At 33.3% G+C, this 23549-nt stretch overlaps 1 protein-coding gene across 4 annotated transcripts in view; it reads left to right on the top strand.

Moving 5' to 3' along the window:
* GXYLT1 (glucoside xylosyltransferase 1) overlaps nt 1-23549 on the top strand; it is a 77312-nt gene that overhangs the window by 2813 nt on the left and 50950 nt on the right. For 2 of the 4 annotated variants that reach the window (XM_031938166.1, XM_012551672.3), the window contains exons 2-3: nt 9843-9938; nt 22055-22229. In XM_031938166.1, the coding sequence (XP_031794026.1) occupies nt 9843-9938; nt 22055-22229 (271 nt within the window). Of the gene's footprint in view, nt 1-3267; nt 3343-9842; nt 9939-22054; nt 22230-23549 lie in introns of those variants that run through there. The other 2 variants (XM_031938167.1, XM_003772452.4) reach the window with 2 other exon arrangements.

Raw genomic sequence — 23549 nt, 5'->3', positions numbered from 1 at the left:
TTCTAGCAAGGTGAGTACCGCAATATATCAACTAGGATTATACACTATGATCAGATGGAATTAATGCCAGCAATTTTCCAAATTCAGTATTAGAAAAACTATCAGCATAACTGATAATATTAATAACAAAATGAGTAGGTATTATATGATTCTCTCAATAGATGCTGACAAAACTTTTGACAAAATACAGTACTAATACAAAAATATTAGGGAACAGGGGAAAAAATGAATCTTTCTTTAAATGATAAGTAATATCTATCTAAAATCATCAGCAAGCCTTATCTGTAATGGGAATGTTAGAAGCTTTCCCAGTAAGATCAGGGGTGAAGTAAGAATATCCATTATCACCTCTATTATGTCAGTATTATACTAGAAATGTTAGTTATAGCAGAAAGAAAGGAAAATGAAATGAAAAGAATTAGAATAGACAATAAAGTAACATTTCGTTCTTTGTAAATGATATGATGGTATTCTTAGAGAACCCTAGAAAATCAACTTAATTTCATTTTTATTTATTTATTTATTTTTTTATTATAACAACTTTTTATTGACAGAACCCATGCCAGGATAATTTTTTTACAACATTAGCCCTTGCACTCACTTCTGTTCCGATTTTTCCCCTCTCTCCCTCCACCCCCTCCCCTAGATGGCAAGCAGTCCTATATATATTGAATATGTTGCAGTATATCCTAGATACAATATTTGTGTGCAGAACCAAACAGTTCTCTTGTTGTACAGGGAGAATTGGATTCAGAAGGTAAAAATAATCTGGGAAGAAAAACAAAAATGCAAACAGTTTACATTCATTTCCCAGTGTTCTTTCTTTGGGTGTAGTTACTTCTGTCCATCATTGATCAATTGAAACTGAATTAGATCTCTTTGTCAAAGAAATTCACTTCCATCAGAATACATCCTCATACAGTATCATTGTTGAGGTATATAATGATCTCCTGGTTCTGCCCATTTCACTTACCATCAGTTCATGTAAGTCTCTCCAAGCCTCTCTGTATTCATCCTGCTGGTCATTTCTTACAGAACAATAATATTCCACAATATTCATATACCACAATTTACCCAACCATTCTCCAGTTTGAAGGGCATCCATTCATTTTCCAGTTTCTAGCCACTACAGAAAGGGCTGCCACAAACATTTTGGCACATACAGGTCCCTTTCTCTTCTTTAGTATCTCCTTGGGGTATAAGCCCAGTAGTAGCACTGCTGGGTCAAAGGGTATGCACAGTTTGATAACTTTTTGGGCGTAATTCCAGATTGCTCTCCAGAATGGTTGGATTCATTCACAATTCCACCAACAATGCATCAGTGCCCCAGTTTTCCCGCATCCCCTCCAACATTCGTCATTATTTTCTCCTGCCATCTTAGCCAATCTGACAGGTATATAGTGGTATCTCAGAGTTGTTTTAATTTGCATTTCTCTGATTAATAGTGATTTGGAACACTCTTTCATATGAGTGGTAATAATTAAAATTTCATCATCTGAAAATTGTCTATTCATATCCTTTGACCATTTATCAATTGGAGAATGGCTTGAATCAACCTAATTTTTAAAAAAGCTAATTGAAATATATAACACCTTCAGCAAAATTTCAGGATATAAAATAAACTCTTACAAATTGCCAGCATTTTTGTATTATTATCAACAAATCTCAGCAGCCAAAGATTAAAGAAATTCCATTACAATAACTGTTGAAAATATAAATACTTGGGACAATTCCCTGCTGAAACAAAACAGGAATTATTGGTACACAATTACAAAACAAGTTTTCACAAAGTTAGATCTAAACAACTGGAATATTATAAATTGCTATTGAGTAGGGCAGTCCAGTAGAATAAAATAAAAATGACAAATTCTACCTAAATCAGTTTACTTCTATAGTGCCATATCATTCATACTATCAAAAATTATTTTATAGAGTTAGGAAAAATAATGAAAAGATTCATCTGGAAGAACAAATGGTTAAGAATATCAAGGAAATTAATGGGGAAAGATCAATCAAAACAAAATGGCCTAGCTGTACCAGGTCTCAAACTGTATTATAAAGTGGCAATCATCAAAACTATTTGGTACTAGCTAAGAAATAGAATAGTATATCAGTGCAATGGCCAGGTATACAAGACATAATAATCTAGTGTTTAATAAACCCAAGAATTCCAGCTTCTGGGATAAGAACTCACTATCTGACAAATTGCTGGGAAAATTAGGTCTAGACCAACAATTTTACACTAAATATCAAGATAAGTCAAAATAGGGACATGATTTAGATACAAAGAATGATACCATGCAAAAGCAGATTGAGAGAGCAAGGAAGTTTATTTGTTAACTCTATAGCAAAGGGAAGAATTTTTGGTCGAATGAGATATAAAATCAATTACTTTGATTATATTAAAAGTTTTTGATGTAAAGGAAATTAGAAAGGTGAGAAAATTTTTATTATTCTAAGTATCCCTCATAAAGGCCACATTGCTCAAATATATTGAGAAATGAATCAAACTTATTAGAACACAAATCATTCTCAAATTAATAAATGGTCAAAGGACATTATCTGGTAGTTTTCAGATAAAGTAATTAGAGCCTCCTATAGTCATATGAAAAAAAATTCAAATAATTTTGACATTGCATTTCACACCTATCAGATTGGTTAATATGACAAAAAAGAAAAATGACAAATTTTGGAGAGGATATGGGAAAATTGGGACACTAATACGTCGTGGATGGAACTGAAAGGTTATTTGCCTTGGATACATAGCTAGCATATGAAAGTCAGAAGGTGAATACGGGAATTCTTGACTGCAAGGATCTTCTATTTACTATGCCTAACTGCCTTTACACAAACATACATATCTATGTGCTTAACATTTTTGTGGGCTGGTGAAATTGAAGTTTAATTTTTTTTAATCTAGAAAAATGTCAAGTTCATTTGTTTTTTAAAAATTTTGGGAGGTCAGAAAATACCAGGCTCTTCAAATTTGTCCCACTTCAAAAAAAATTATAGATTAGGAGAAATAAATAAAGTCAGAGTAAAGTAGTTGTCCTTCTGAAACCTCTTGGAAAGAACTTTGGGAAGGGCCTAACCTCCCTAGACTGAGGTATAACTCAATGGAGTCTTTACTCTGCCCAATCAACAAGCCCTGAGGACAGCTAGGTCAGTGGCAACTTGGACTTTTGGAACTTTAATCTCACCAGACCCTGTGGAGGTAGGATGATTTAATTAGGGGACTATTGAAGGACCCTCTATTGTTTCAGGATGCTAGACCCAGCTGTGATGATCAGATGAGGTCCCAGGCTAAAACCATGGATAAGAAGAGGAGTGAGTACATGCTTGGTGAGTGCAGTAGCAGAGGGGAAAGAACCCTGCTGGCTAATGGCACCTGCAGAAGAAGAGTCCCTGGTTTCATTTCCAAATCAGAGTGAAGAATTGAAATTTGTAGTCCAGAAGGGATTGCAGGGAGTAAGAGTATTTGGGGGGACAGTATGGTTGGAGGCCCTGACTATGGCTTAAAGGTAGAGAGATCTGCCAGAGATTGCCCCCCCTCAACTCCCAAAGAGCTCAGAAAATAACAGTAAGAAGGACATGAGACCTGGTTCAGCATTCCCCACACCTCAAGTTAGAACTCAGTTATAATAATAAGCTTCTAAAACTAGAATAAAACAAAATAAAATAAAAATGAGTAGGCAAAGGAGAAAGAACTTGACCATAAGCAAGTACTGTGGGCTTAGAGATCTGTTCATACTCAGAAGAAGATGGTACAGTTAAAAAAAAATACTCCTACTTGAAAGAGAAATACCAAATGGTCAAAAGCCCCAAGAGTTTAGAAGAACTTAAAAAGGACTTCAAAAATCAAATATGAGAGTTTGAAGAAAAATTAGGAGAAAAATCCCCATAAATCCAAATAGATCATTTTTATGTTACACTAACAAAACCCTGCAAGAAGAAATGATAAGGAATACCCCATTTAAAATAATTGTGAACAGCACAGAATTACCTGGGAGTGTACCTGCTAAAACTAATCCAGGAACTACATGAATATAATTATACTTTTGATATAAATAAAGCCAAATTGAAATCATTGGAGAAATATTAATTGTTCACAGGCAGGGAAAGCCAATATAATAAAAATTACAATTTACCTAATCTATTTAGTCAATACTATCCCAATCATATTACCCCCCCCCCCAAAAAAAAATTCTTTTACCGAGTTAGAAACAAATAATGCCACAATTCATTTGGAAGAACAAAGGGTTAGTTTACCTAAAAAACAAACAAATAAACAAAAAAACCTATGACAGTTTTTTCAAAGCTCAATTTCTTGCCTATGCTTCCTTCTGAACTTCCTTCTTTTAATTAATCCTTTCATTTAATTTTTTTCATTCAGTAACGTTTATTAAGTTGAATATTAGAGATCATACAGAAATAAATTGTAGTAATTTACCTCAAGGAGTTTATAATTAGATAGAGGAGATAATATATACACAGATAAATATACAAATTTCAAAGAGAATAAAGACATTATAAAATAGTGCTTATTTGTTTGTTTTTCCCCACATCAATAAATATTTATTAAGCACCCACTACTACACAACAGAAATTAAATAGTTCCCTGCCCACAAGGAGTTTATATTTGAGGAAACAATATGTACATATATAAGTTTACATTGACTTACTTTAGTCTCACACCAACTTTTCTTCAAATATGTTTTTCTCTCTGCTGCTGAGTTAATACCATACAAAATCTCTTAGCTCCCTTCCCGTCTTTAAGATTCTGAATTGCTCAGTTGCTATGTTTGTTCTTGGCAAGGGGATCAAGTGTTTTCTGATCATGGCAGTTTTCTATACTGTTTAAGCTTCATAGTTGTGGCAGTTCATTTATATTGGTTAAACTCATGTGGAAAATGGTCATAGTCTTATGTATGCTAATACTTTTTCCTTTATCCAGTTTCTATTTTGTCAATTGGTAGCTTTTTTGAATAAACCAAGTTGAAAATATTGTAATGGCACATAGTATTTTTTTCTCAGCTTTATCCTTTCTTTGAGTTTGGTTCATTTTGATTTCTAATGGATAACAAATAATCTGATTACGCAAAAGAGTTGATCAGGAATTGATTCCCATATTAATAATTTTATTAGTTTAGTAAACTTCCAGGTGAGAAAATTTCCTCTGTAATACAGTATAAAGTGTTATGAGATCAGAGGTCTTTTTACTTAAAAAAACAAAACACATTTCAGGGGCTGCTGCCTTTTTTTTTTTTTTTTTTTGCATCAATGATTCCTTTCCTCACAATTCTCCACACCACACCCTCTGTAACCATCATCCTTTGTGGAAACTGTACTACTTGCTTCATATAAATACTCTGATCAGCATTCTTAAGCTTTCAATTTTTTTTTCTTTTTAATGTTTTGTCTATTATATAAATTGTTCTCTTGGTTCTGCTTATCTTACTTTGTATTGGCTTATGTTAGGAGGCATTGTTTGAAATTATCTCTGTCCTTGTTTCTTATGGTACATTAATATTTCATTATATTCATATGACACATTTTGTTCAGTGTAAGGATTAAAAAGACTCTGGGAGCAAGGAATGCCGCTCAAGGCATGTGGGAGGACCTGAGGGATGAGAGGTACCGAGGCGCAGGCGAATCCTACGTGGAGGTGGGACATAGCCCCAGGAGGCGGAGTCTGACCCCAGATACCACATGTCCCTCCTTAGTGCTCTCAAAGCCTAACACGCCTCCCTCCCTCTTCACGGGCCAATCCCATTATGCCATGTTGCTAGAGGACTTCCCCTTCCCACAGATCTTCAGTGGGGTATAAATATGTGCTATCTAAGAATAAAGTTCTCTTTTGCTTCACCCCTACCTACTGGTGGTCTGTCTCTGTGGGATCTGGGTTGGTGCCCAAAGATGGATAAGTGTGGCCTAGCCATGCAGTCTATGGACCAGCATTAAGAGTAGCTCAAAGGGGAGCTACCAGGTTAGAGTAGTCCATAGGCTCAAAACAGTTAAGCTGTTTCCCACTTGTGTAAGGGATTTCGTATCTCTTTAGATTCTTGTTCTTTTTCTTTTTTTTCCCCCTTCCCCTTCTAAGTCTTATAGCATCAGGGTTTTGTTTGTTTTTTTTTTTTTCTTTCCCTTCTTGCTATATTATTCACTCTTTCCTCCTTTCTTGTTTCTCATTTGAGTTGTACATTGCATTTTAATTTTTCAAATAAATTTCTGAGTTTCTGAACTCTTGTGTTTGAATTTTAGAATTCCTACTCAGCTTTGGGCTTAAAAACTTAAAATCAAGAGTGCATAAAAGTCTTCATTTCCATTAAAAATCCATCCCTTGCCCATCAGTTGGAGAATGATTGGGTAAATTTGGTATATGAATGTTATGGAATATTATTGTTCTGTAAGAAATGACCAGTAGGATGAATACAGAGAGGCTTGGAGAGATTTGCATGAACTGATGCTAAGTGAAATGAGCAGAACCAGGAGATCATTAATACACTTCAACAAAATACTATATGAGAATATATTCTAATGGAAGTGGACATCTTCGACAATGAGAAGATCCAATTCAGTTCCAATTGATCGATGATGGACAGAACCAGCTACACCCAGAGAAAGAACACTGTGGACTACTTGCATTTTTGTTTTTCTTCCCAGGTTATTTTTATCTTTCTGAATCCAATTTTTTTTTTTGTGTGTGTGTGTGTGTGTGTGTGTGTGCAACAAGAGAACTGTACCGATGTGTACACATATATTGTATTTAAGATATACTTTAACATGTTTAACATGTATGAGACTGCCTGCCATCTAGGGGAGGGGGTGGAGGAAGGGAAGGGAAAAGTTGGCACAGAAGTGTTTGCAAGGGACAATGTTGAAAAATTACCCATGGATATGTTCTGTCAATGAAAAGCTATTAAAAAAAATCCATCCCCCTTTTTCCCCTATAAGATTAGCTTTTCAGGGTAAGTTCTTGTTTTTAAGGTTTTGACTTTTGGATAGCATTTCCTTTCATTTTTAGTAGAACTGATTACTATGTCTTGTGTGATCTTGATTGACCTTTTTTGGTCCTTGAAGTCCTCCTTTCTGAATGGTCCCATTATTTTTTCTTGGTACTTCTTTTACATTTCTTTTTAGGAGGACATAAGTAGATTCTTTCTATCTTTACCCTCTGATTTTACTGAATTTGTGCAATTTTCACTGATCATTTCTTTAAATATGACACCCAGGCTTTTTTTTTTTTTAAAACTGTTGTCTCAGGGAGTCCGATTCTTAAATTACTACTCACTGACTTGTTTTTTAGGTCATTTTAAAATGTCAGATATTTCCCATTTTGTTCAATATTTTCAGTCTTGATTTTGTTATAATATTTATCAATGCCTCTTTGGTATATTCTAATTATTTAGATAAGGTTTATTACTTTCTATTCTAGTTATATTTATCTTCCTTCTAATTATTTCCTTCTGAGTTTTTAGTTTTTGATCTTTGTTACATTTTTTGGGGGAGGAGGATTTTCTTTGGGAGAGAAATCCTCTTTTCCTTTGAGTCTCTGCTTGCTGATGTTGTAGTTACTTTAAAGAAAATTTTTTTTAAAGTTTTGTGTTCCAAGCTCTATTCCTTTTTCCCTCCCCTACCACAAGATAGGTAGCATCAGATGATAAGCAATCAGACAGACATGTTATACATGTTCAATTATGTAAAACATTCCATATTAGTCATTTTTTACATGAAGACTCGAATAAAAGAAAAAATGAAAGAAAATAAAAAATAGTATGCTTCAGTCTGTATTCAGCCAGTATCAATTCTTTCTTTGGAGGCAGGTAGTATGCTTCATCATTAATTCTTTGGCATTGTCTTGGATCATTATATTGCTATAAAGCTAAGTCACTCATAATTCATCAAACAATATTTCTTTTACTGTATCCAGTGTTCTCCTGATTCTATTCTCTTTACTTTGTTGCAATTACTTTTGCTTTCTTTTGAGGATTCTCTAGATTTACAACACATTTTGATTACTGGTTAATGTCTTATTTCATTTACACATCTCTGGGTTCTGTACCTCACAATAGCAGCGTTGTGCCAGAACTATCTTTTGCTTCCTGGTTGCTTTTGTGGGCAATTATAGGCCCCATATAATTTCTTCCTTGGTATCCTGGGTGCTGGATCAATTCAATCTCTTTTTCCTGAAGTTAGGTTCCATGGATTTTTGATATACAGAGTGCTAAATCCTTAAGACCTTGTATAGGATCTTCTATAGATAGTGTTAGGGACCTTAGAGCCTGTGGGTCTGAAGTACTGAATACTTCCATGTTGCAATAGTTAACTGGTACTCGGGCTTCTAAGGTTCCCACACTGGGGCTTTGTAACAATACTGGACATGAATATCCCTGAGTATTAAGATTCCTTTGCTCTAATTTTTTTTGGGGGGGAAGGGAGGGGACAGTCATTCAGGCTGTGTGTATCCCTGATTACTTTGGAAGCCTTTTATTTTGTTTGCCAATACTGATACTAGTTTTTCTATTAGACCACCTTTTGGTGGGTTTTGGTAGAATTTTTGTATAATTCTCTTGTCAAAGAAGACAGTCTTTTTTTTTTTTTTTTAATTAAAAACTTTTTATTTTCAAAACATTTGCGTGGATAATTTTTCAGCATTGACCTTTGCAAAAACTTGTGTATTAAACATGTTAAAATATATGTTAAATCCAGCATAAGTATACATATTTATACAATTATCTTGCTGCATAAGAAAAATCAGATCAAAAAGGGAAAAAAATGAAAAAAAAGAATACAAACAACAACAAAAAGAATGAAAATTCTATGTTGTGATCTACACTCAGTTCCCACAGTCCTTTTTCTGGGTGTAGATATCTCTCTTCATCACAAGATCATTACAACTGGCTTCAATCATCTTACTGTTAAAAAGAGCCATGTTCATCAGAACTGATCATCATATAAGCATCTTGTTGCTGTGTAATGATCTTCTAGTTCTGCTCAGCATCAGTTTATATAAGTCTCAACAAGTTTCTCTGAAATCATCCTGTCGATCGTTTCTTATAGAATAATAATATTCCATAACATTCATATACCATAATTTATTCAGCCATTCTCCCACTGATGGGCATCCACTCCATTTCCAGTTTTTTACTACTATAAAAAGGACTGAGACAAATATTTTTGTACATGACACCTCATTTCTTCTTTCTTTCTTTCTTTCTTTCTTTCTTTCTTTATTTATTTATTTTTTGCTGAGGCATTTGGGGTTAAGTGACTTGCCAAGGGACACACAGATAGGAAGTGTTAAGTCTGAGGCCAAATTTGAACTCAGGTCCTCCTGACTAAAGAGCTGGTGCTCTGTCCACTGTACTACCTACCTGCCCCGACACCTCATTTCTTAATGAATTCCTTGATTCAATGTAGTATGAATATCAGGTTTTTGATAGTATAGATATGTGAGTGCTGGGTGGTCCATTTCCTATTTATGGGAGTTCCGGTCAATTCTTTTTTAAAAGAAAGATCAAGTAATATTAAGAAAATATTTTTGATGGGATAAATATCTGATTACATTTTTGTGGTTTTATATGAAGAAGTAAATATAAAATTTCAGGCAATTATTTAGGACTAAATATTCAGAACTATTTGTATTCATATCTGATTTATGATAGTAATTTATTTTTGAACAATTTGTTCTACCACTGGTAGTTTAAATAAAAGTTAAAATACCCAATTGCCTAACTTTATTATAAGATAAAAACAATAAATCATTATGTTACTTTTTAAACTCCCTAAATAGTAAATGAAAATATACTTATAGGACTTTTATTTCTGTCTTATTTTGTTAGGTATAATAAGGATGTATCTCTCTCTTATTGGAATCCCTATTGGATGCTGCCCTCTGATGTTTGTGGAATGAACTGCTTTTGGGAAGCCACTTTTAGGTAGGAACTTAAAATTTTAGTAATAAAGAGTAGGTAAGAGTAGGTAAGAACATATAATAAAAACCTGAACTATGGAAGGGAATTATTTTGATAATTTTTCCCCAGTAACTTAAACATTTTCTTTCAAGTACAATTAATGATTTTTCTGTTTCAACTCCATTCTTTTTTTCCTTTGCTCTTTAAATTCAACAAATATCAGGTTCCTAACTGTTACCCCAGTACTTCACATAAAGTTTTATATGTAACATTGTTGTAACAAAGGCTTACTAAAATTCTCATTGTTTATTTAACAGATCCTGTCTGATTACCATGAATAAAACATTCTGCTAAATTCACATTCAAATAATTATAGAAAGACAGTCTGTGCTTTAGGAATTCATAATCTTAGATGGTACAGGTATGAAATATGATAAGATACAAATATATAGAAATTATTTCTATTTTTAAGGTGACTTACTTTTGCTTTTTTCATATTTCCTTAGCCACTATCCTAGTAATCCTTTTGTCATTACCAACTGGTAAATCTTCATTCCTAACAACCTATCTCCAATATGAATTTTCTCTACTTTTTCCAGAGCCCCAAAAATCAAACTCTCGGTGATAGACTACAATGAAAATGCCTTACATTTTAGACACCACCAATGTAAAACCGTTTTTTTTTGCTTGACTTGTTTATTTTAGTTTTATTTAAATTTTTTTTTGAGGGGGAAGCACCAGGACTTGAGTTCCAAACTGTTTCCCCCTTAATCTTCCTCCCAACACTGTATTAGAAAAAGTCAACATTTTATATAGCTATGTATGTGAAACTATACAATGCATAGTTTCATATAAGTTCTTTTTCTGAGGTGGGTAGTCTTTTTCTTCATAAGTTCTTTGTAGTTGATTTGAATAATCATATTAATTTAGAATAGCTTAGTCATTCACATTTATTCTTCAAACACTATTGTTGTTACTTTGTACAACATTCTCTGGGTTCTCCTTGTTTTACTCTTCATTAGTTCATGCAAGTTTTTTCATGTTTTTCTAAAATCAGCCTCCTCTACTATTTAATATTGTATTAGAAACGCTAGCTATAGCAATAAGAGCTGAGAAAGAGATTAAAGGAATAAGAATAGGCAATGAGGAAGCCAAATTATCACTCTTTGCCGATGACATGATGGTATACTTAGAGAACCCCAGAGATTCTGCTAAAAAGTTATTAGAAATAATCCACAACTTTAGCAAAGTTGCTGGTTATAAAATAAACCCACATAAGTCATCAGCATTCTTATATATCACTAACAAAATCCAACAGTCAGAGTTACAAAGAGAAATTCCATTTAAAGTAACTACTGATAATATAAAATATTTAGGAATCTATCTGCCAAGGGAAAATCAGAAACTTTATGAGCAAAATTACAGACCACTTTTCACAGAAATTAAGTCTGATCTAACCAATTGGAAAAATATTAAATGCTCTTGGATAGGGCGAGAAAATATAATAAAGATGACAATATTACCTAAACTAATCTATTTATTTAGCGCTATACCAATCAGACTCCCAAAAAACTATTTTAATGACCTAGAAAAATAACAACAAAGTTCTATATTGCAAAACAAAAGGTCAAAATTTCAAGGAATTAATGAAAAAAAATCAAATGATGGTGGCTTAGCTGTACCAGATCTAAAATTATATTATAGAGCAGCAGTTACCAAAACTATTTGGTATTGGCTAAGGAATAGATTAGTTGATCAGTGGAATAGATTAGGTTCAAGGGATAAAACAGTCAACAAATATAGCAACCTAGTCTTTGACAAACCCAAAGATCCAGCTTTTGGGATAAGAACTTACTGTTTGATAAAAATTGCTGGGAAAATTGGAAACTAATATGGCAGCAACTAGGCATTGATTCATACTTAACGCCATACACCAAGATAAGGTCAAAATGGGTTCATGACCTAGGCATAAAGAATGAAATTATTAATAAATTAGAGGAACATAGGATAGTTTACCTCTCAGAACTGTGGAAGGGGAAGGTCTTTATGACCAAAGCAGAACTAGAGATCATTACTGATCACAAAATAGAAAATTTCGATTATACCAAACTGAAAAGTTTTTGTACAAACAAAACTAATGCAGACAAGATTAGAAGGGAAGCAATAAACTGGGAAAATATTTTTACAGTCAAAGGTTCTGATAAAGGCCTCATTTCCAAAATATATAGAGAATTAACTCTAATTTATAAAAAATCAAGCCATTCTCCAATTGAAAAATGGTCAAAGGATATGAACAGACAATTCTCAGATGAAGAAATTGAAACTATTTTTAGTCATATGAAAAGATGCTCCAAGTCATTATTAATCAGAGAAATGCAAATTAAGACAACTCTACGATACCACTACATACCTGTCAGATTGGCTAAGATGACAGGAAAAAATAATGATGATTGTGGGGGGATGCGGGAAAACTGGGACATTGATGCATTGTTGGTGGAGTTGTGAACGAATCCAACCATTTTGGAGAGTAGTTTGGAACTATGCTCAAAAAGTTATCAAACTGTGCATACCCTTTGATCCAGCAGTGTTACTACTGGGATTATATCCCAAAGAGATTATAAAGAAGGGAAAGGGACCTGTATGTGCACGAATGTTTGTGGCAGCCCTTTTTGTAGTGGCTAAAAACTGGAAACTGAATGGATGTCCATCAGTTGGAGAATAGTTGAATAAATTGTGGTATATGAAAATTATGGAATATTACTGTTCTGTAAGAAATGACCAACAGGATAATTTCAGAAAGGCCTGGAGAGACTTACATGAACTGATGCTGAGTGAAATGAGCAGGACCAGGAGATCATTATATACTTCAACAACAATACTATATGATGACCAGTTCTGATGGATCAGGCCATCCTCAGCAACGAGATCAACCAAATCATTTCTAATGGAGCAGTAATGAACTGAACTAGCTATGCCCAGAAAAAGAACTCTGGGAGATGACTAAAACCATTACATTGAATTCCCAATCCCTATATTTATGCACACCTGCATTTTTGATTTCCTTCACAAGCTAATTGTACAATATTTCAGAGTCTGATTCTTTTTCTACAGCAAAATAACGCTTTGGTCAGGTATACTTATTGTGTATCTAATTTATATTTTAATATATTTAACATCTACTGGTCATCCTGCCATCTAGGGGAGGGAGTTGGGTAAGAGGTGAAAAATTGGAACAAGAGGTTTGGCAATTGTTAATGCTGTAAAGTTACCCATGTATATATCCTGTAAATAAAAGGCTATTAAATTAAAAAATAAATAAATAAATAAAAAATAAAAATGAATAGGCATTAAAAAAAAAAAATAAAATCAGCCTCCTCATAATTTCTTACAGCCCAATAATATTGCATCATATTCATTTACCACAACTTGCTCAGCTGTTTCCCAATTGATAAGCATTTCCATTTCCTTGCCACCAGAAAGAGAACTGCTCCAAATATTTTGGAACTTGTAAATTTTTTCACTTTTCCTTGATTACTGCAGGAAAAAGATCTAATTCTGGTATTGCTGAATCAAAGCTGAATCAAAGAATATATACAGTTTTATTTGTTTGTTTGTTTGTTTTTCTGAGGCAATTGGAGTTAAATGACTTGCCCAGGATCACACAGCTAGGAAGTGTCTGAGACCAGAGTTGAGCTCAGGTCCTCCTGACTTCAGGGCTGGTACTCTATCCACTATACTATGTAGCTGGCCAGTTTTATAATTCTTGAAGCATAATTCCAGGATGCTCTCCAAAATGGTTGAATCATTTCACAGTTCCAACAGTGTATTTTGTGTCTCAGTTTTTTCCTACTTCCTTAATGTTTGTCATTTTCTCCTATCATTTTTAGCGAGTCTGAAAGGTATGAAATAGTATCTCAAAGTTGTTTTAATTTGCATTTCTCTAATCAATAATGATGTAGGAGATTTTTTTTCATATAAGTATATTTAGCTTTGATTTCTTCTTTCAGAAACTGACTGTTCGTATTCTTTGGCCATTTATCCATTGGAGAATGACTTCCATTCCTAGAAATTTGTCAGAGTCCTCTATATATTTGAGGTATAAGACATTTAACTGAGAAACTGTCTATAAAAAATATTCCCCCCAATTTTCTGCTTTTCTTCTAACCTTGGCTATATTGATTTTATTTGCCCAAAACCTTTTTAACTTAATGTCATCAAAATTAATCATTTTATATCTCAAAATATAATCTCTTGTTTATATTTATTTATATTTTCTCCTATCCATAAATCTAATAGGTAATATATTCTATGTTAGTACATAGAATATATATCTTTTTTTTTACCATAAATATTTGCTATAATTTTTTTTTGTTGTTTTTCTTCAGTTTGGGTGAGGGAGATAGGAAGGAGAGAAGATAAATACTTGTTAAATTGAAATTAAAATGTTTTAAAGTAATCATTCAGAGAAGCACAGAGGATGTGTAACGGTAAGGGCCAAGTAGATATTAGTTAATTTACCTTTGTAGTAAATTTGGTTGACAATGTCATAAATTTCTTTAGTTAATAAATTGTTGACATTTATAAAGTACTTACAGAGTGCCAGGCACTGTGCTAAGTGTTTTATGATTATTAACTCATTTAGTTCTCACAACAATTCTGGGAGGTTGGTGCTTATAGTCTCCATTTTACTGATGAAGAATATTATGCAGACAGGTTAAGTGCCCATGTTCACATAGCTATCAAGTGTTTCTTTAAGTCAAATCTTTCTGACTCCACGCCCAGGACTCTGTCCCCTGTACCACCTGTCTGCCCCATGAAGCACATGAACAAAGACATAGAATGTTAATTGAATGGTTAGGATTGATTGTCTGTACTTTTTTTTACTATCTAATGCCTCTTCATCATTATTCAGTTGAAAAATGATTATGAATAACTAATGATTTTGGGAGATCCAGAGTTCCTCCCATCCCCTTTTTAAAGTCCTCATTTAAAAGTTCAGTCTCTTGAAGACATTACTGATAATGAGATTGTATTAACAATGTCTTATTTTTGTTTGTTTGTTTTTTAATTGGAGAAACGCAAAATAAGAAAAAGAAGAATAGAAAAAGAAAGGAAAAATAAAGACAAAACATTGTTATGTGTCAAAATATATAGCAATAAATTTCCATTTCAAGTAAACATACATAACAGAAGAAATTATATTCATAAATGTCCATCTTTTCTTTGTTTCCTTGTAGATTATTCATTTGTTCTTTGTTGTGTATTTTTTTACTTTATTCTTTTTTTCTTTTTTCATTCCCCTTACTTTCCCCAAGAAGACTACAGGCACGGGTACATTTATATATACATGTATATGCTTTTATACAAATACACACATGCACAGACTATTTTCCCCCCTTTACTTCTCTTGTTTGATTTTTAAAAGTCCTTTTTTTTTTTTTTTTTTCAGGAATTCATTTCAGGTCTGGGACCAATTCGTATTTCTTTTCCTTTGGGAAAAAAAACCATGGAAACAAGTATTATGAACAACAAGTTAACCCAAAAGGAGACAAATTTTGTAACCCCTAAAACAACAAGCCTAGCTAAACAAGATTCTGTAGATTAAACTAATCAGGTTACAGATTATACTGCATTTAATCAATTTATTTCACCTTGAGATTTAGCTATTTTAATAGTTTTCTGATATTTAAAAATATTTTAACCTTGAAAGTGCTAGAATAGGCCTCATTCCAAAGGCAGTTTTGGAAGGTCGTTCCTCTTAAATTGAATTTTTCAATAACTAGTTCAGAAGGTGAAAATCAGTTAAAATTTTATGGAAGTAATCTTATACCTGTCCTTTCATCACTGTTGTTAATAGAAACATTTTAAAACCAATTTTTCTCATACACACATACACATGTGTGTTTGTGTGTATGTATTCTTAGAGAAAAGTCTTCTTGCATTTTCTCTGAGTAAAGTTTACTACTCGATTAAAATGTAAAACTTTCACATTATTGTCACATCACATTTTTTCTAATTTGCCATATACCCCTTTTGAAAGTATATTATCTTAATATCATCCAGAAAAAAGATATTTTAAGGACCTAATCTTATATGTCAATATGTAACTATTAGTGATCACAAGTTCAGAATAGTAAAATTTTAAAAAGATCTTTCATACTTGCATCTTATTATAATAACTGAGAGATATTTAATATTACAGCAAGAAAATTCATATATATGATGATGAATCATATGTATGATGCATTTTTACTATATATGCACTTTTTATAGATATTTGCTAAATAAGAAATAGGAGACAAATGGTTATATCAATATTAAAACTTTTTTCAAGGACACAGACTGACCTAAGCATATCACTCTATTAACTGTATGATTCTCCTTAAGATATAATATTTTTTATTTATTTAACAATATTCACAGGGTATCATAGGTGAGAAAGATTTCTATTCAAAAGGAAATAGTACAATGGGGATTCTAAGTTAAGAAGGTATTATCTTTCAGAGTTAGCACCTCAACATTCTCAGACATAGATATCCACTTGTATAAGTTCTCAGATCAGTCTTTGAGTAGCACTTGGCATTTGCTTTAAATGGTGGATTACTGGCTCAGTGACAATTCAGAAGATAGTACCAGATATTAAATCTCAGATTGCCCCAAATGATTTTATATCAGATCACTAATAACAGTATTTTTCTCATATTGTTCCAATAACGGTTAACAGTAAACATATGCTAGCTTTTTTATGATCTTTTCTTTTTAAAATCCTATTAAAACAGAAATTGATCATTAGAAATAGAATATAGTAACATTGAATTCACTCAAAACCCAGAAAAACACTGTTTACTTTGATGGAGAGTTTAGAAATCAAATTACAGAAAGCTGAGAGAACTGTTTCAAGCATAAAACTTCATTATTTTTCTCCAGCATATCAAACTTTATGCATTTTTTTTTAATCAGTTTTTGTGGCTGACGACATTTTCCCATGATGTCATTTAACCTGCTATGGTCTTTGTTCTCTATTTACTCCACAAATCCCTATAAATTTACCTGTTTTCTCCTTGTTCTTTGCCATCTTCCTTACTTGGAATTTAGCCTGCTTTAATTAGCCTTACAATTATAATAAAGCTTTGCTTCTTGATTGTCTAAGCTTTCAAATATTCTTGAAACAACCTTCTACAGCTGTCCAGAATCCCAATATTTTGGTGGCTGCCATGGAATCTAAATCTATTGCGGCTTTGTCCTTTTCCTCATCAAGGTAAGCAAGCTCCCATCTGATTGCTTCTCTGCTGATTGATCATACCAGAGTCCTGAACTTCTAAAGACTCTGGGTATAAACTTGGCTGCCATCACGCCCCACCTGTTTTTGGTTTGAGATTCTGGAGCTGGGCCCTGCCTCTCATTTCCCTGAGTCAATCTACATTCTGAGGCCCAGTGGAAACCTCGGTTGCATTTTGGACATAGGGTTTTAGGTCTTATTCTCTTATCCTGTCCTCTCATTCTATCTCTTTGCCTATGTTGAACTTTCAGATGCCCTATTTTTCCACATTGAAAGCATCAACAACTCTCTCTAGAAGTCCCTTACCAAAAAGGACCCCATCTTCCCATGTTCATCATAATTTGGGTATAAAAAGCATTTGTGCCCACTGTGGCATAATGTCTTATGATCTCCTCTAAAGGAGCAGCTTTGTGTAGTCCTAACCTACACATATATGTAGTCCCCATATAATTCTTCTATGAACCTCATTATCATTTTTCTTAGCCAGTTGTCTGATTATTATTCTTGTAGCTGCATTTTCTCTAGTGGTTCTTGTTACAGCTGTCTGCAGACATCCCACAAAATCAGCAAAAGGTTCATTGGGACCTTGCTCAATTTTTGTGAAGGCTTCCCCTCCATCTTTTCCTGGGAGGGAGCCCCATGCTTTGATTGTAGCAGCAGCAATTTGCTCATATGCTGCTATGGGGTAATTAATCTGTGCTGAAGTGTCTGCATACTGACCTTTACCTTCTAGTTGGTCAAAGATGATTTGTATATTAACTCTAGTTTGCCTATTTCGTTGGGCTTGTATCCTGCAGAGTTCACTGTACTCTGAAAGCCACAAGTTTTGTCCATGTTCTAAACATGTCCTTGCTATAGATTTTTACTCACTAGGGGTTAAAATTTCATAAGCCAAATTCTCTAATACTATCTTAACATAAGATGATGTAGCCCCATAAAGAGTGCAAACTTTTTTTAAATCTTTAATTTTTTCCAGATCAAAAGGCGTGTATCTTCTCCTTTTTGACCTGAAGAGTCAAATTTTTCAATCACAGGGTATGCATTCATTAAATCAGATATATCCTGTCTTTTTTTTTTTTTTTTTTTTTTTTTTTTTTTGCTTTAACTAATGTCTTTTGTAATCTTGTCATAGGCTGCTTCATAGGTGGTGCTAATTGTGTCACTGCCTTTCCCCCTCCCTTGAAGGGTTAATACCCTAATGGCTCCTGCTGTGAAGCACCACACTCCTTAATTTCAGCAGAATTGTACTTAACTCCTTTTTTGTCTAATTCTTCATCCTTTTCACCTAGTTTGTCTAGATCTTTCCCCCCTCCTGCTCTTTCTTTTTCTTTCTTATTCTAATATTTATATAATTTCTTAAAGCCAGTTATATAAAGTTATATGTATAAAGTGTTTCTTTAGAAATTGAGTCAGGTCCATTATCATTGTAGTATTCACATAGTTGCTCTCCTACTAATTTCCACTGGTCTGGATCTAATTCTTTTTCCTTAGAGAACCAAGGAGATGTGTACTGTACTGTTTCTAAAAGTTCAGTGATCCTTGTTTCAAGTTCAGAGTTCTGGCCCATAACACATCCTCTTCTGAAATATTTTAGTTTTGTAAATTCTACAGAATTTTAAGGAATTTTTAAGAAAAAATAAGGATTAAATCTTATAAGAGTTTAGAAATATTTTAGAAACACTTGATGAGATTAATTTATTGTTTTAAGGCAGTGAAGGAAAGAGATTTTCTTTCTTCTCCTTCCCTCTTTCCTTTTTTGACTGTAGCCTGAACATGAAGAGAAAGGGATTTGAGAGTTTGGAAACTTAGAAGGAGAAAAGGAGTTTGCTGTCCCTTTTTTATTTGTTTGCTGTCCCTTTAAAACAGTTGCAGCAAATCAGCCTGCCTTATTGGGAGTTAGGTTTCTGGGAGCTGTTAATGAAAAACCTGTATCTTGAAGTAGAACTGACACTTAACCTTTTTCCTGGCTCATAAATAGAGAAAAGGTTTGTGTGAATTGGGAAACAACCCCCAAAAAAGTAATAGCGCTTGGGTGGGACATCTAGTTAGAATTTAGGCAATCTAATTTTAATGTGATTTAATTAATTTAGCAATCTAATTTTAATGTGACTTAAAATTGCGGGTTTATATGTGTGTCTGTTTTAAAATTAGAAATTGGATTATAAATTATATGCAGTCCCACCCATTTTGTAAAAGATTGTTATATTTGAATTTTAAGAATTGTCTTATTTTCTTTCTAAAACAAGAAGGAAACTTATTTAGGAGAGCAGGAGGGAGAAACTCAACCCCTTCTGAGAACTCTCAGAGGTTCAATAGTTTGGGAAAAGAAAATCATACCAGTTGAGTCCACTATTGAGGGACAAATACTGATTGATAAGAAATGGATACTTTCTGAGATTGTTGAACTCATATTTGCCTTGTCATTCAGTAGCCTGAATGCCATTTATCAATTAAGCTATTTTATCAGCCTTGCAAACTCTGTTGCATAATTTTTTGTAAATGCAATAAAGGGATTTGGGTGTTTCCACCTTTGTGTGTAAGTTAAGAGAAAATTACAACTAAGACAATTTGGCTACCATTTATGACAATTTTTAACTAAATTATTTGGAGTTATGATCAAACTGGTAATTACTGTATGTAGAAAGAAGGGGATGAGATAAAAGTTTTATTTGAATTGGTTCTGCTTATACAAAGGGGTCCACCTTGGGTTATGAGGGTATGCAGCACCCTTTCCTCTTACTCCCCTTCACAAAATGGGAGCAGGTGTCAAAGAGTATAGCCTTTGACAGCCCTAAGGTTAGATGGGTAGGCAGGCAGAAACAGCAAGCTCAGACCCTTCTTTAGAGTCCCCCTTTAACTTGTAAACTTGTCAGGTTTCTTGAAACCATTGGTGTAGGCAGGTCATCAGTCCTGAAAAATGAGTGTTTAGGTTATATAGTTCCCAAATAAGAAATATGTTTCTTGAAAATCTATAAGTTTGTTTATTATATAGAAATGAATTATAATGATTAGTTTTAATACTAGGATGAGTTTAACTCAAGAAGAAGAAAGGAAAAAGAAATGAAAGATACTAGCTAAAATCTCTTCTGTAATATTGAACTTAAATGATATGTTTAGGTATCAAGATAAGTTGTAAATTTTCTGTGTAAGAGTATTACATTACTATTTTTTTAGACTATGTAATCCTTGAGAGATAAACCTACTGGAAGTTCTGCTTAATGAGACTTGCTATTTGAGATGAAATCTTTCAGGACTGTAACTGATACTGTTTTGAGAAATGCACCATTTGAGAGAAATGCCACTAGATACTTAGAGGGATGTGATCCTGAACTGTTACAGGTGAAGATCTGTATCTGGGAATGAGCTGAGGATACCTTTGATTTTACTTAAAGTGAACTCACTTTCTGACTCACTTTCCCAATTGTGTTCCTTTGAACAGTAATGTTTCCCACCTAATTATCTCTGAATCTGTCTGTGAGGTGGATTGATTGTCAATTATGAGTCTTATTTGAAGTCAAACAGAACTAAGGGTGCTTTATCCCAACATATATTTGCTAGTAGACACGAACCTGAAGGACTAATTTGATGATGTTATAATCGTGTTCCTGCCTTTTTTTCTTATAGCAAATAATCAATGCAAGTGGTCAGTAAAAGTTTTGAGCACAATATAAGTATGTAAGAACTTGCTGTTTTTAATCTGAAAATATGTAATCATTCTACCCTAAACAGTCAGGTAAATTTGTGGGGATTTGAGGAGTATAGGACAAAGAATAGAATAGGATAAATGATATCATGGGATTAGGATCAGCATGATTGGTAGGAGGCTAATAATGACCCCTTTCTTCTCTCATGAAACTAAGAAATGCTCATTGTTTGAGTTCTGGTACAAGATAGCATCCCAGACTTTTGTATAACAAACTATTTTTGTATAACAAAGCGTTGAAGGAAGGCTGTGTAGAAAAAAGGTATCAGGCCCAACTCTCTTTCACACATTCTCTAAGGGTGTGCTACATCATTTCCAGTCACTAAATTCCTAAGGTGGCATAGTCTGAGGATTGTACTACATCATTTCCAAGGCCAGGTGACCTGGAGTTTCTTGAAAAGTATTGGAGTCTCTACTATTAATGGATTTTCTACTAAATCAATGTCATTTTTTAAAAGTCAGATTTGAGATAATGTCAGTAATATAAAGAACACTGATCTTTGTCTAAATTTTCATGCTTCAATATTGGATGCAAAGCCATATTTATTCTTGATTTGGGGTATATTATAATTGAATATTTTTTTAAAGTAATGCTTGTTTTTCTTTAATTGAAGCAGTTATAGGTTTCTGGTTAAATCTCACTTTTTTTTGTAACTATCATTCCCCTCCATCTATACCAAGAGGAAAGGAGTATGTTTCATCATATCTTCTCTAGGACCAAGGTTTTTGCAGTTAATTAGTGTTCAACTGCATAGAATCATAGGATTGGATGTAAAGGTAAAAAGAACTTCAAAGGCCATGTAATCCAAACCCCTCATTTTATAGATGAAGATACTGAGGCACATAGTGATTTCCCCTAAGAAATCCATGGTAGAATCAAGAGTTAGACATAGGTCCTTGATTCCAGGTCTTGAGCTCTTTGCATCATATTATATTGCCTTTTAGTTTTGTTTTTGTTTACATTATTGTAGTTACTGTGTATATTTTTCTGAATCTTTTTGTTTTTGTTTTTAATTAATTCATAATCTTAAATTCTGAATTTGTCTTTCGATTTCAGTGATGGTTCATTGTTATGGAGTTGTTCATCTGTTCAATTATGCCAATTTTCTAAAGCCACATTGAAAGTTTTACAACTTTAAATGTTCTCTTTGTCACTAGGTATAGACTGATGAAAACACAGTCCTCTGACACAATGCACCTAGCTGTGGTAGCCTGTGGGGAACGACTGGAAGAGACTATCACTATGATAAAATCAGCTATTATTTTCAGCATCCAGCCTCTTCAGTTTCACATTTTTGCTGAAGACCAATTACACCATAGCTTCAAAAACATAGTAGGTATTTGGGATAAGTTACAGAATTATTTTATAGCATATATATAATAAATATGTCGATATAAAATAAGGAGTAGTTGAAGCTTTTTTGCTAATAATGCTGTGTCACTGATAGTACAAATCTTGGAACATAGCAAATGGTTTAATAAATACTTATTGATTGATTTATGAGAACTAAATCAAAACTTAACTGATGAGTAGAAATTTATCTGAGTGAAAAAAAATTTTAATCACACCAGAGTACAGACTAGGAAAGCAGATCTCCCTACAGATCTTCCAGATTCTTGGAAGCACCAAAAACTTCCAGAATCCCAGAATCAGCTCTGAAAATAGAAGCATAAAAAAGCCTGAAGCTTTAGACAATGCCTCCCATCCTCTGCTGAGGCAGAGCCCAACTTTACATAAAATTCAAAGTCAAGAAATAAGGTAGAACGATAAAAACTTGACCATAAAAAGCTACAGTTAGTGATAACAAAGACTGTCATAAACTCAGAAAAAGACAACAATGTCAAAACATGCAAAGACTCAAAAATAAATGTTAATTGGACACGAATCCAACAAAAATTCTTGTAAGTTAAAGAAAGAGCTGAGTGTTAGAGAGAAAAAAATGGGAAAGGAAATGTGATGCAAAAAAATTAATAAAAAAAGAGAATTAAGGGCAGCTAGGTGGCACAATGAATAGAGCACCAGTTCTGAAGTCTGGAGGACCTGAGTTCAAATCTGTTCTTAGACACTTAACACTTCCTAGCTGTGTGACTCTGGGCAAGTCACTTACCCCAATTGCCTCAGCAAAAAAAAAAAAAAAAAAAAAAAAGACAGAATTAACTCTTCGGTAAAAGAGATATGTTGGTAAAAAAAAAAAAAAAAAGAAGAAGAAGAAGAAAAGAAAGAAAGAAAGAAACAAAGGCAAAACTGGAGAAAATTGCTTTTTAAAAAAACAGAATTGACCTCCTTGGCACAAAAATTGACTGAAAAGCTCCTTAACAAGAAGAATCACTAAAAGAAAAAAGAGGTACAAAAGCTTACTGATGAAAATGATTCCATGGGAGTTCAAAAAAATAAAGCAAAATCAAAAGAGGAAAATATTAGATATCTTATTGGAAAAATAATCAGTCTAGAAAAATCAAGGAAAGATAATTTAAGAATTATTAGGCTACCTGAAAGGTGTAATTAAAAAAAAAAAAAAAAAGAGCCTGGACTAAATACTTCACAAAATTATAAAAGCATTGAAAGAACTAATTTCTCTCCTGAAAAACAGCCCCCAAAATGAGAATTCCCTAGACTGTTTTAGCCCAATTCCAGAGTTCCAAGATTATGTAG

The sequence above is a fragment of the Sarcophilus harrisii genome, chromosome 5, assembly GCF_902635505.1.
Source record: "Sarcophilus harrisii chromosome 5, mSarHar1.11, whole genome shotgun sequence".
NCBI classification, from domain to species: domain Eukaryota; kingdom Metazoa; phylum Chordata; class Mammalia; order Dasyuromorphia; family Dasyuridae; genus Sarcophilus; species Sarcophilus harrisii.
The sequence above is the reverse complement of the archived record's forward strand: the minus strand, read 5'-3'. Positions and strand labels throughout refer to the sequence as shown.